General features: G+C 40.0%; 1 protein-coding gene across 2 annotated transcripts in view; it reads right to left on the bottom strand.

Annotated features, from left to right (window-relative positions):
* The window catches only part of POLR3B (polymerase (RNA) III (DNA directed) polypeptide B), a 136,810-nt gene that overhangs the window by 34,367 nt on the left and 87,476 nt on the right, over positions 1–14,967 (bottom strand). For both annotated transcript variants that reach the window (XM_011975527.1, XM_011975528.1), the window contains exons 20-23: positions 14,319–14,528; positions 11,737–11,895; positions 9,653–9,770; positions 5,377–5,519 (exon numbers count right to left, since the gene is read on the bottom strand). In XM_011975527.1, coding sequence (XP_011830917.1) covers positions 5,377–5,519; positions 9,653–9,770; positions 11,737–11,895; positions 14,319–14,528 — 630 coding nt within the window. The remainder of the gene's footprint in view (positions 1–5,376; positions 5,520–9,652; positions 9,771–11,736; positions 11,896–14,318; positions 14,529–14,967) is intronic.

Below are 14,967 nucleotides of genomic sequence, written 5' to 3'. Positions count from 1 at the left end.
TCTCCACCCCAAATCAACAGAATATACATTCTCCTCAGCACCACATCACACTTACTCTAAAACTGACCACATAATAGGCAGTAAAACACTCCTCAGCAAATGTAAAAGAACAGAAATCACAACAAACTGTCTCTCAGACCACAGTGCAATCAAATTAGAACTCAGGATTAAGAAACTCACTCAAGACCGTACAACTACATGGAAACTGAACAACTTGCTCCTGAATGACTACTGACTAAATAATGAAATGAAGGCAGAAATAAAGATGTTCTTTGAAACGAATGAGAACAAAGACACAACGTACCAGAATCTCTGGGATACATTTAAAGCAGTGTGTAGAGGTAAATTTATAGCACTAAATGCCCACAAGAGAAAGCAGGAGAGATCTAAAATTGACACCCTAACATCACAATTAAAAGAACTAGAGAAGCGAGAGCAAACAAATTCAAAAGCTAGCAGAAGGCAAGAAATAACTAAGATCAGAACAGAACTGAAGGAGAGAGACACAAAAAAGCCTTCAAAAAAAATCAGTGAATCCAGGAGCTGGTATTTTGAAAAGATCAACAAAATAGATAGATTGCTAGCAAGACTAATAAGAAGAAAAGAGAGAAGAATCAAATACATTCAATAAAAAATGATAAAGGGGATATCATCACCCATCCCACAGAAATATAAACTACCATCAGAGAATACTATAAACACCTCTAAGCAAATAAACTAGAAAATCTAGAAGAAATGGATAAATTCCTGGACACATACACCCTCCCAAGACTAAACCAGGAAGAAGCTGAATCTCTGAATAGACCAATAACAGGTTCTGAAATTGAGGGAATAATTAATAGCCTACCAACCAAAAAAAGTCCAGGACCAGATAGATTCACAGACAAATTCTACCAGAGTTACAAAGAGGAGCTGGTACCATCCCTTCTGAAACTATTCCAATCAATAGAAAAACAGGGAATCCTCCCTCACTCATTTTATGAGGCCAGCATCATCCTGATACCAAAGCCTGGCAGAGACACAACAAAAAAAGAGAATTTTAGGCCAATATCCCCGATGAACCTTGATGCGAAAATCCTCAACGAAATATTGGCAAACCGAATCCAGCAGCACATCAAAAAGCTTGTCCACCACGATCAAGCTGGCTTCACCCCTCGGATGCAAGGCTGGTTCAACATACGCAAATCAATAAACGTAAGCCATCACATAAACAGATCCAACGACAAAAACCACATGATTATCTCAATAGATGCAGAAAAGGCCTTTGACAAAATTCAGCAGCGTTTCATGCTAAAAACTCTCAATAAACCAGGTATTGATGGAACATATCACAAAATAATAAGAGCTATTTATGACAAACCCACAGCCAATATCAGACTGAATGGCCAAAAACTGGAAGCATTCCCTTTGAAAACTGGCACAAGGATGCCCTCTCTCACCACTACTATTCAACATAGTATTGGAAGTTCTGCCCAGGGCAATCAGGCAAGAGAAAGCAACAAAGTATATTCAGATAGGAAGAGAGGAAGTCAAATTTTCTTTGTTTGCGGATGACATGACTTTATATTTAGAAAACCCCATCTCAGCCCAAAATCTCCTTAAGCTGATAAGCACCTTCAGCAAAGTCTCAGGATACAAAATCACTGTGCAAAAATCACAAGCATTTCTATACACCAATGACAGACAGAGAGCCAAATCATGAGTGAACTCCCATTCACAATTGCTACTAAGAGAATAAAATACCTAAGAATATAACTTCCAAGGGATGTGAAAGACCTCTTCAAGGAGAACTATAAACCACTGCTCAAGGAAATAAGAGAGGACACAAACAAATGGAAAGACATTTCATGCTCATGGACAGGAAGAATAAATATCAGGAAAATGGTCTTACTGCCCAAAGTAATTTATAGATTCAATACTACCCCTCCCTGCCGCCTCAAGCTATCAATGACTTTCTTCACAGAACTGGAAAAAACTACTTTAAAGTTCATATGGAACCAAAAAAGAGCCCGCATTGCCAAGACAATCCTAGGTAAGAAGAACAAAGCTGGAGGCATCATGCTACCTGACTTCAAACTATACTACAAGGCTACAGTAACCAAAACAGCATGGTACTGGTACCAAAACAGAGATTTAGACCAATGGAACAGAATGGAGGCCTCAGAAATAACACCACACATCTACCACCATCTGATCTTTGACAAACCTGACACATACAAGCAATGGGGAAAAGAGTTCCTATTTAATAAACGGTGTTGGGAAAACTGGCTAGCTATAGGCAGAAAACTGAAACTGGACCCCTTCCTTAAACCTTATACAAAAATCAATTCAAGATGGATCATAGACCTAAACATAAGACCTAGGACCATAAAAATCCTAGAAGAAAACCTGGGCAATACCATTCAGGACATAGGCACAGGCAAAGATTTCACGTCTAAAACACCAAAAGCAATGGCAACAAAAGCCAAAATTGACAAATGGGACCTAATTAAACTAAAGAGCTTCTGCACAACAAAAGAAACTATCATCAGAGTGAACAGGCAAACTACAGAATGGGAGAAAATATTTGCAATCTATCCATCTGACAAAGGGCTAATATCCAGAATCTACAAAGGACTTAAACAAATTTACAAGAAAAAAGCAAACAACCTCTATCAAAAAATGGGCAAAGGATATGAACAGACACTTTTCAAAAGAAGACATTTATGCAGCCTACAGACACATGAAAAAATGTTCATCATCACTGGTCATTAGTGAAATGCAAATCAAAACCACAATGAGATACCATCTCATGCCAGTTAGAATGGCAATCATTAAAAAGTCAGGAAACAACAGATGCTGGAGTGGTTGTGGAAAAATAGGAACACTTGTACACTGTTGGTGGGAGTGTAAATTAGTTCAGCCATTGTGGAAGATAGTGTGGCAATTCCTCAAGTATCTAGAACTAGAAATACCATTTGACCCAGCCATCCCATTACTGGGCATATACCCAAAGGATTATACATCATTCTACCATAAAGACACATGCACATGTATGTTTATTGCAGCACTATTCACAATAGCAACTTGGAACCAACCCAAATGTCCATCAGTAATAGACTGGATAAAGAAAATGTGGCACATATCCACCATGGAATACTATGCAGCCATAAAAATGGACGAGTTCGTGTCCTTTGCAAGGACGTGGATGAAACTGGAAACCATCATTCTCAGCAAACTATCACAAGATCAGAAAACCAAACACCGCATGTTCTCACTCATAGGTGGGAGTTGAACAATGAGAACACTTGGACACAGGGAGGGGAACATCACACACTGGGGCCTGCTGGGGGTGGGAGGCTAGGGGAGGGATAACATTAGGAGAAATACCTAATGTAGGTGATGGGTTGACGGGTGCAGCAAACTACCATGACACGTGTATACCTATGTAACAAAACTGCACGTTCTGCACATGTAATCCAGAACTTGAAAAAAAAAAAAGTTTAGTGGAGTTAGAATGCATTGCATAGCCACTGAAATATCTGCTAGTCTGCAACTCTTTGCATAATACCCTGATGGGATAAAGACATAAAGATTTGGGGTATCTTAGTCTTGTAAAGTGATTCAGAAGGGATATTCTCTTATGGTGTGCATTCTTGTGAAGCTTCCAGTGTCAATATTTTACAAGAAGAGTATCAACTTTGCTTTTGTCCAAGTAGGAGGCCAAGTAAGATACAGACTACAAATCAGGTTAAGGTTACCCCACAATGACCTAGCAAATGAGGTTAAGGTTACCCCATAATTGACTCAGCAACTGTCAAGACCAAGAGAAAAGGGGAAATAGTTTCAATATACAGAATTTGATTTTTTACTGGCAAGCCATATAAAACGTTAGAAACTCAAGATACTTTAAAAAACACTCAAAGGGCATTAAGAGTTAGTATCTCAGGGAACTATATGAATTACAGGTGTCTCAAATTCACATTAACAGATGGAACCAATTATTTCTTAAAAATATTGACAGGCTAAAATAATCTTGCCTCTGTCAACAGAACTAAAAATGATTTTGATGAACGAGTATCTTAGTCTGACATAGTTTCACTGGCAGAATGATAACTAAGGCTGGGTATACTTGACCAAGAGAACTGTAACATGGATATACTTGCTTGGCAAAGAAACTTAAAATCAGCAGAAACACAATGTGCAGTTATCTCCAAACCAATTAAAAATAAGAAGATATCGCACTAGTAATTTATAAGCAAATGTGAGAGTCAAGGTAGAAAAGTAGAAGTGATGTATTTTAAGTATATAGCAAAAGAATGACGGTCTTCTTGAGCACTTACTATGTGCCAGGCACATTGCTAACTGCTTAACAGTCAATGTGGCCTAGTAATTAAGAGCTAGGTCTCTGGAGCCAAGCTGCCAAGGTTCAAATGCCAGTTCTCCCATCAACTGTGTGACCTTGAGCAAGCTATTAATCTCTCTATGCCTCTATTTCCTCATCTATAAAATATGGATAATGATGCTACCTCCCTCCCAGAATTGTGTGAGAATCAAATGAGTTGGCACCTGTCAAGTGCCGAGAACACAGCCAGGCACACAGTTAGTGCTACAAAAGTGTTAGCTGCTGTCGTTCTTAAAGCTAAGCGACAGGCAGAGCTAAAATTCAAACCCCAGGACAAACTTTCCACTTTAAACACTGTGTATACTGACTAAACAAGACCTTACTGATAAATGAGTTAATTAACAGTGATACAGTGCTGTGTTTCTTGAAAATAAAGAAAACTACAAATAGATGAAAACTGTGCAGTAACCATCAAAGGAATGAGTGAGGCTTGCCAATGGAATTAGATGTGGGAGACACACAAAACACCACCTTGGGGTCAGGAGACCCAGGTTCTAACACCAGTTCAACAACCAAGTAGCTGCGTATCCTTGACTGGCCACTGAAAATGCGGGGTCTAAACTTCCTCATCTGTAAACAAGGGGACGGATAACTCTGAGGTGTCTTCTAGTGCTGACATCTTATGATACTATGACCCAACAGAACATATAGTAGTTTAAAGATGTACCTTTCAGAAAAAAAAAAGGCACTACTATTTATTTTTTGAACAGCTACATGTATCTCAACAGGTGCATCACCTAGAATGTAGTTATAATTATAATTCTGGGCATAGCAACTGCAGGAGAATGAAATAGACAGCACAGAGGAGCAAGTGTACCATATATTTTTAAATGCCATTAAAATATAAACAGGTTAATCTAAGAAATAAGAATTTTTATAACAACGTAATACTTTTCCAAAGTAAATTTTATAAATGGGGTAATTTTATGTAAGTGGTTAACAAATCATTCATATATTGTTTTATAATCAAGTTGAGAAATGATACAATTTACCTTTTTGCCCATGACGACTGCTGAATTTGTCTCCAATTTCTGGACGCCTTGTCTGTCTCAGCAGCATTTTGATCAGAAAAGCATCTTCAGCATTTGAAGATATCATCACTTTTTCAATGTATGAATCTGTGGCTCCTTTATAGCTGGTGTTAAGAGAAAGTCACTAAAACAGAGTTTTCAAACTGCCCTTTGTGATCTTCTCACCCATGTTATATTTCATTTCATGCCTACCATAGAGTACTCTGACATTTTCATCTTGGGCTCTGAAAAATGACTTCCATTTTTTTAAAACATTAAATTCAAATTTCACAATTTCCCTTTTACAACACTACACATTTATTAAGAGGAAGGCACAGTGCAATTTAATCCTCACAACAGTCCATACTGTTATTCCCTTATTATAGATGAGGAAAACTGATGCTTAGAGGAGTTAAGTAACTTGTCCAAGGGCACATGACTCATACAAAGTGGAACTGGGATTTCAGACTCAACTCCTAGTTCTTAATGGTAATAGTACTTTTACTTACTCAGCTTTTCAATTATTAATTTTTTTTTCACATAACAAACATTATTAGAAATCTACCACGTATCAGATCCTGGTAGCCTTTGGACACCTAACAATTAAGTAGACACAGTTACTGCACCAAAGGAGCTCACAATCCAATCAAGGAGGAGACAGGAGACAAGTGCAGTAGACATCTGGTGTGAAGAACAGGAGAGGCTCAAGGGAGATAGTCAATTCTGCTGGGAGTGGGGGATGACAGTGGTGGCAGGGAGTGGCAGGCTGTCAAGCCCTGCCACAGAAGAGGTAACCCTCAACTTGAGACCTGACCAGAGTGGGTCACTGGCAGAGTGGCAGCCTGAGCGATTGCACAAGGCCTAATTGAATTAGGATGGCACATTTTGGATAATAAGAGGTGATTTCCTAGAAACATACAGCTTAGTGTGTGAGGGGGAGGCCAGGGAGGTGTGCTGAGGACGCCTTTCCCACAGGCGCCCCTGTCATTCATACTTTCACTTAACTTACTCAAGTTTCACTCTATTTATCCAAGAAAGTAACATGGCCAGAGGAGTAGTTTAGAAAATCACCCAGCCAGGCACGGTGGCTCATGCCTGTAATCCCAGCACTTTGGGAGGCAAAAGCGGACGGATCATGAGGTCAGGAGATCGAGACCAGCCTAACATGTGAAACCCTATCTCTACTAAAAATATAAAAATTAGCTGGGCGTAGTGGCATGCCCCTGTAATCCCAGCTACTCAGGAGGCTGAGGCAAGAGAATTGCTTGAATCCAGGATGCTGAGGTTGCAGTGAGCCAAGACTGCACCACTGCACTCCAGCCTGGACGACAGAGCGAGACTCTGTCTCAAAAAGAAAAAATCACCCTAGCAGTGATGCAGAGAGAGCCTGAGAGGTACCAGCCTGGAGGCAGATGGACAGTTAACAAGAACTCCAGGCAGAGCAGAGGGCCACAGCGCAGACACTGCAGCAGGAAGGAGAGAAGAGAGCTGCTAAGATGACAGGAACTACAGGATTGGTGTGTGTGGCAGGTAAAGGAAAGGAGTCAGATTGTGCTGGTGACTGGCTGGCTGCTGGCAGCTGATGCCATTTACCAAGACAGGGATCCAGGAAGAGGAGCCTGTTTGGGGCCACTGTAAAGCTGCCCAAGTGCTGATAGGAAGCTGACACCAGGCAGATGTCTATATGGGAGTCATCAGCAAAAAGAGGGTGACTGGAGTGCTGAGAATTGGGGAGCTTGTCCGGATGAGGCTCAAGAATCATCCCGGCCAGGGTGAAGTCACCACAAGGCCAGGAAGGATGGGGGGCTAAGAGTGAGTGATTAGACCGATAGGGAGGGCCAGGTGAGAGCAGTGTCACAACATCAAGGGAAGGGAGAGGTCAGTGGCGTCAAATGCTATAGAAGGGTCACATGAAATTCATTCATTCATATGATAACTATTTACTGAATGAATACCTACTATACCCACTATGTGCCAGGTACTATGCCAGACACTAGGGAGTACAAGGTGAAAAAAAGAGACAAAGTCCCAGTCTGCAAGAAGATTCCGATTGAAGAGTCTGTCTGATTTGGCAAATTCGACTACACATGGGTTTTGCTTATTTCTTTACTTCCTCTCTTCCCGCACTGGGGTGTGATTCCCACAAAGACAGGTACTGCTGGTTTTCCTCCCTGCACTATCCCATGCGCCTGGAATAGTTCCTGGCATACTGTTAATGCTCAAAAAGTATTTCTTAAGGGCTGGGTGCCATGACTTATGACTCCCAGCACTCTGGGAGGCCGAGGTGGGCAGATCATGAGGCGAAGAGTTCGAGACCAGTCTGGACAACATATTGTATTTTTTATTTTTGTAAAAATACAAAAAATTAGCCGGGTGTGGTGGTGTGCACCTGTAGTCCCAGCTACTCAGGAGGCTGAGGCAGGAGAATCGCTTGAACCGGGAGGTGGAGGTTGCAGTGAGCCGAAATAGTGCCATTGCACTCTAGCCCGGGTGACAGTGCAAGACTCAGTCTCAAAAACAAAAGTATTTCTTGAACGAAATGAACATATAGGATGTCTTTGGTGACCTCTTCTGGAGCTGTTTCAGGAGAATGAGGAGGTAGGTAAGAGGCCAGTTCCGAGGGTTAGGGAGTGAGCAGAAGGTAACAAAGCAGAAATGGAGACGACAGACGACTGCTCTGAGGAGCTTCACAGTCAAAGGAAGAGGAATACAGTGGCAGCTAGAAAGGGACACAAAGACCAGAAAAAACTTTTATTTTCCTTTACAGGTAAAAAGTATCTGAGCACATTTTCTAACCTGTAAAGAAGGAATCAATAGGAAACAGGTTGAAAATATGGGAGGATAAAAGAGAAGATGACAGAAAAAGGTCTCTGAAAAGAGTGAATAAAATTAAGAAACCAAAAGGAGAGATGAACTTTGCACAGAAAAAGAGATATCCTCCTTCAAGACAGGAAGAGAGCCAACCAGCATAGCCACCTCTGTAACTGTAAAATAGCTGTTCACCCTGTAGAAGTCAGTGTAAGAGTCTGGACCCATCCCCTAAGCATAGCTGCCCATTTTCTCCTTGGTGCTCCTCCTCCAGAGACAAATCCATGGCACCCGAGATGACTCTCTTGCTGTGTTTAGCACAATGGTCAAGAGAAGTGCTCTGAAGCCAGATTGCATGACTTCAAATCCTGGTGCTGCCCCTTACTGCTGTGTGACCTTGGTAAGTTACTTAACTTCTCCTTGCTTCCATCTTATCTTTCTAATGAGCCACTAACAGAACATAGCTCCTAGGGTGGTGGTAGGATTAACTGAGCTAACACATGTAAAATGTCCAGAACAGTAACTGGTACAGTATAAATTCCCAATAAGCTATTATGATCACGGTCATTACCGCACTTTTTTTGTGTGGGGGTCTTTGCCAACTAAACACGACTCCTTGCAAGCAACACCTGTGGCTTATTTCAGCTCTCTATCACTGGCACAAGAGGCAGGGTGGCTGGCACACAGCAGGCCTCAGCTACTGTGTATTGAATACATTTGTAAAACTGCCATCACAGCTCAAGAATCCAGTTCTCCTATGTCACCCTCACTGCCACCTCCTAAACTCAGTTAGCCTAGTTCACCTTGGCTAGGTTAAATGTCTCTCCTAGTTTGGTTTTTATATTACAATGTGGTGACTATCATTGGCCCTTCTCACTAGGTTCATACTTTATTAAATTTTAGAGCTTAGAAGAAATTTAGAGATTAACAAGTCTAACTCTTTCATTGTATTATACAAATGAAAAAACTGAAGCTAACAGAATTTAACTGCTTTACTCATGTAAGATACACAAGACAACCTGTACGAGAGCTGGGCTATGTTCTAGTATACTGTGATGCCATGCTGTGGCCAGTGTGTTTCACTGTGTAAAAATATGACTCTTATCATGTCCCTCTCTGCAGTATCAATTCCCAACTCTTTCACAACCTACCCCAGCAAGCTGCACTGATCCTCAAACCCAGGCACTATTATGCCATGTACCCTTCATCCTGTTGTTAATTCCACCAGGAACCCCTGCCTATGTGGTCCACACCTCAAACCCAGTTTAGGGTCTATATGATTCCATAGACTAGTTTTATATTCTATGCCATGCTTTTTTCATGACAAGTAATGTTACCCCAAATTGCTATTTCTAGTTCTCCAACACACCAAGACCTACCTTCTAATTTCTCCCATTCCTTCTTTTTTTCTAACCTTTCTACATATTATCAAGGCTCAACCAATACATACGTTATGGGTACATCTTTGTACTGTGGTTGCTGTGGTACATTACTTCCTTCCAAAGGAATCTGAGTCACCGTGGGCATGGACTTATTTACAAGCACTTGTTTGTTTTCTACTTTCTCACCTGAGAAGAAAAGAAAAGTGTTAGGCATATTGTTATCATCTGTGTGGAATAAAGATTACGAACTAGGCACAGATGAACATGCCTGTAGTCCCAACTACTTAGGAGGCTGAGGTAGGAGGACTGCTTGAGCCCAGGTTGAGGCTGCAGTGAGCTATGATCATGCCACTGCACTCCAGCCTGGACAACAGAATGAGACACACACACACACACACACATATATCATAGTGTATATAAAATTAAGAAAATAATTCAGAGTACTATGTTAACATAAGAAACACCATCTCAGTAAATAGCAATTTTATATATCTCTTAAGATGTTAAGTTTTGATCACTTATTTTTATTCACAGTTATTTCAACCAGTAATAAGCCACCACCAATTCAACTTGGGCAATGAGGAAATCAAAATATTTCTTTGGTTTTGCTGTTATTCCCATTTTTGCTTTGTATCTCTTCCTGGTAAGCTCAAAGACCAACTACCTGTAGTACTGTCATAGCGCGTATTTTCCAAGCCATACTGACCAGGGTTAGGATGAGAAAAATCCTCCAAGAAACAAAGGCAGACAGAGGGAGGAGAAGTCACGTACTCTGTGTCTCTTTGGAACCACAGCTTGATAAAGCATTCACCACCCACAGGCCAACCATGACAAAGTCATGTGGATTTTCCTCCTAACAACTGGGTTCTCTCCACCTTCACCACAGCTCCTGGTACCAGGTCTACCTTCTATTTCAGTGCCCTTCTAATCCTTTTTCTACACTGTAGTCAGAATGATCATTTCAAAACACATATCTGAATATATCACTGCTTTTAGGATCATAATGAAAATAGTATCACGGGCTCAGCATGGTGGCTCACGCCTATAATCCCAGCACTTTGGGAAGCCAAGGTGGGTGGAGAACTTGAGCCCAGGAGTTCGACACCAGCCTGGGCAAGATGGTAAGACCTCATCTCTACAAAAAATACAAAAAACTAGCCAGGCATGGTGGCACGCGCCTATGGGTCCCAGCTATCCAGGAGGTTGAAGTGGGAGAATCGCTTGAATCCAGAAGGCAGAGGTTGCAGTGAGCTGAGATTGTGCCACTGCACTCCAGCCTCGGTGACAGACTGAGACCCTGTCTCAAAAATAAAATTAATAAAATAAAATAAAGACAATACTAACACAGTTGCAAGGACTTGCTTACTCTGGCACCTACCCCGCGCGTCACCCACCAACTCATGCGCACCATGCTTCCCTGCACTCTCTTCTTGTTAGCCGCACTGGTCTTCTTTCAGATCTTTCAACTACCAAGCTCCGGGACCCTTGCACAAGCTTTTCTTACTACTTAGAACACGCTCCCTGACCCTCTTCTTTAGTTAACTCTTCCCTATCCTTCAGATTCCAGCTCACTTCCTTGGGGAAGGCCATGCTGATCTTCCTAACTAGGTCAAATCCTCTTGCTATAAAATGGCCTCATAGCTACCTATATGATTCCTTAACCTGAGTTTGTGCATGATCCTCTGATCAACGTCAGTCTCCTGCACCAGCCTGTGAGACCCATAAGGGCAAGGACTATTTGTTTCATCAACAAAATGCATTACAAGTTTGTAATTATAATGGAGTCATACCTTTGCAGGGGGATAAAATTCTAAAGTAGTCTGTAAGCTAAGTGCGTAAATGAAGAAATACCAGTGCAGATGCAGGGACACGAACTACTCTAAATATTTCCTTAAAGTGGCTTTTCTATTATTCAAAATCATAACTAGAAAATTACAGTTAGCACAGATTACTGATAGGTAAAAACATAGTGTATAGAAAAACAAACTGGAAGGAAATTCACCAAAAATGACCTCATTGGTTGAGTCTGGATAGTGGTTTTATAGGTTGTTACGTTTTTCTGCCCTTTTTGTCAAGTATTCAAGAAATATTATGGAATAACACATGATTTCAAAGGTATATATTAAAAATATTTCTTTCAAAAGGCTTTTACCTGGAGAACAAATACCATCTGCATCTAAGATTTCATGTCGCCAGATAGGTTTCCTTGTAGCAGCATCCAACATGGGCCCCATTACTTTATCAAAAGTCTGATTGGTATATCGTTTCAACGTACATTTAGCATTTTTATATACAAGGCAACGCCCAAAGCCTAAAATGAAACCAAAATGGGCATTAGAACCACCAGTAATCCAAAGCTATAAGAAAATATAGATTTGTGCTACTCAGCAATCCATTCCACCTCACTCTCCCCCAAATCCCAAAGCTTCTCTGTATTTGATCATAATCTGGGACCAGTACAAACCAAATAAAAATCTGATAATCTGAAGAAGTGGCACAGGACTTGTCCCCTACCTACTGTCTGTGTAAACACTGGAATCTCTACAACCATTTTCTGCACAGAATACACCTTGTCAAACTGGAGAAGGGTGAGAGAAATCTAAGACTGGCACTGTGATTCTTTCAGAGGACAGAGCCATAGAATATTAGAATTGGAAAGGGCCTTAGAAATCACCTGCTTAACCTATCCCTTTCACAGGCACTAGGAGTGAGGTCCAGAGAAATTAAGTGGCCAAGGTCATCTGGCAAGTTGGCAGCAGAGTTGAGGATTGTGTTAAACAGCACAAGGCCACTGACTCCTGAGCCAGGACACACATTCTTTTGGTGCACAACTTCTGCTAACCTTCCCTGGAAAGTTTTTCTTTTTAAAATTTGGCATTTAGAGCAAGTTCTAAGCCAGCAAGTAAAAACATTAATTTTCCTCCAGAGAAGAGACAGAATGAAAAAAGAACAATCAAATTATTTCAATGGGAAAAATAGTTCTCCTCTTCCCTAAAGATTGGAGTTTAATGACATTTTTAGATTGCATTTATCTAGTGGATGAGGGAAAAGCTGTGAAGTCAACTAACAATCTGAACATTAAGAAAAATAAGCTGTCTACCAATGGATCCGAAAAATAAAAGGAAGAAAAATAAGCAAAAAGGACAGAAGAAAAACCTTTGGGTGGGGCAAAAAAACTCAACCACTGAATCCCTAAAAGAAAAAAACCCATGAGTTGTAGAGTTACCCAAAACAGCTGTCATTCCTTCAACACTATAATTTCCTAAGATTCTGTGGCTGCATTTCTTTCTTTTTTCCCTTTGGCCAAGCAGTTATTTTAAACTAGATTCTCTTACTAATCTCCTCAGGATATATTGAGCCATGCCAGAGTTCACTTAAATAAGAAAATGTCTCAGGATTCAATGCCAGTTATTACTGATGAAATAAATGCATGGCTGTAAAATCCTTCACTTAACAATTTTCCACCAAAAGCAGAAATCTAAGAATGTGACTTTAGAAATCAATCAGGTAAAAGTGGATTTATAAATAAAATCTCAGGGCTGTAGTGTAATTTGTTAAATATGAAGGTGACTGTGAGATGAAGTAACAAATTTCTACAACCGGACGTCAGATGAAGACATTTGTGTCTTTAAGCAAGGCCGCAGTCATCACGGCTCCGAGGAAATTGTGTATGGCCATAATAAACTGGGCTCAGAATGCCAGCTGGTTTGGAAACATTACATGATCTTGAAATTTCATATAGTAGCCATTAACTGCAACATGCTGGAGTGCAATGTGAATCTTAACTGCATGAAATCAAGAACTGTTTTCTTCAAAGTGTAAAGAGACATTTTATTCACAGGTGATAGCTTAAGAGCTAGCGGACAGTAAACTCAGATCATTAAATTGGGTTGCAGAGTTTCTGACAGACATCACAAAGTCTTCAGATTTCCACATAAATGTTACCAGTTAATCAGAAAGGAAAACATCTAGTTTTAAAGCATGGCTGTTGTCATTTGGAGGAAAAAAAGAGGCATAAATTAAGTGTGGCCAACATTAATGCCAAAGACACATGTCTAGGAGTATTATTATGGCTGCCTAGCAACTACAAAGAGGGAAGGGGAAGGCATAGTGGGTATGCCAGAAAGGAAAAAGAGAAATCGAGATTATGAATAGAGAAGTCAGACTTCAGATCAGGTGATGTCTAACAAATCACGAAGTGGTGACTTGCGAAAGTAATTGTCAAAAACAGAAAGAAAAGCAGAAAAACTCCACGCCAGAGTTTGCGGCCGTATATTTTTAACTTTCGTCGCTTGGCCAAAGAAGGTACCAAATTATGAGGTTACGCAAATAAGAAACAGCTTTTTACATCCAGATATTGCTACTGCCCTCTCAAACAGGTTTGTTAATAATATATATCACTAGATACAGTGAAAACACATATTTCATATATTGTAATTCCTGCTGTAAAACACATTCTTACGTTTTTTTCTCTTTGAAGGACTGTCTCACGTAACCCAATAAAATAACAGAGAAGAAAAATATTCTGTAGTAATATGTTTAACAAATTATCTCAATATACTATTCATTAAAAATGACAAGAAAGCCAACATCAAAACCCAACCATCTCCTGTTTCTATATCATAAAATTCAAATAACTTGAAATGACATTAACCAAGTGATCTCTACATTAATCATCCCTATATCTAACTCTGCAAAAAGCACCTTTGGCGTTAGTTTTGAAAATTCACTTACCTCTGTCTAAAGAGGCCTTGTTTAAAACAAGGGCATCTTCAATATCATAGCCACTATAGCTCATCACAGCAACTGTTGCATTCTGTCCAGCTGGCAGTTTCTCAAATTCTATCAATTCAATGGTTTTTGTCTTAACCATGGGTTTTTGTGGATATGCTAGTAGATACATGAGAGTATCAATTCTGTTTCGCTGGTTGTATCCTATAGTACCTGCATTGATATTGAAGAAAACAAAATACAACATTCTATTATGTGAAATAATAAGGTAGTAATGAAAATAGAGATAAATACATTAACATCACTAATTAAAATGAAGAAACTCTTCAGGTTCAAAATTTCAAAAGCAATACTCTCATGGTGGCTTAACAACTTGTAAAAGCAACTTTTCTCACTAATATTTAAAGTTTTAAAGTCCTACAAAGAAGGAAAAATATACTCAGAGTATATCTTAATCTAAATAATTTAGACTTTTTAGATTTATATTATCCCATTTAAGGGATTTAGTTTCCACTGGTTAACTTCACAATCAACAATTCTTTATTCGGTTCTACCATGTTCCAGGCCTGCTGGGGAGAGGTAATGTAAGATAACGCCCAGTGTTCACATCCAAGGAGCTTATAAAATGGATAAACAGGTATATTCCATAAAA

This window comes from Mandrillus leucophaeus, unplaced genomic scaffold (assembly GCF_000951045.1).
Source record: "Mandrillus leucophaeus isolate KB7577 unplaced genomic scaffold, Mleu.le_1.0 Scaffold157, whole genome shotgun sequence".
Classification (NCBI taxonomy): domain Eukaryota; kingdom Metazoa; phylum Chordata; class Mammalia; order Primates; family Cercopithecidae; genus Mandrillus; species Mandrillus leucophaeus.
This window is presented reverse-complemented; position numbering and strand designations above follow the sequence as displayed.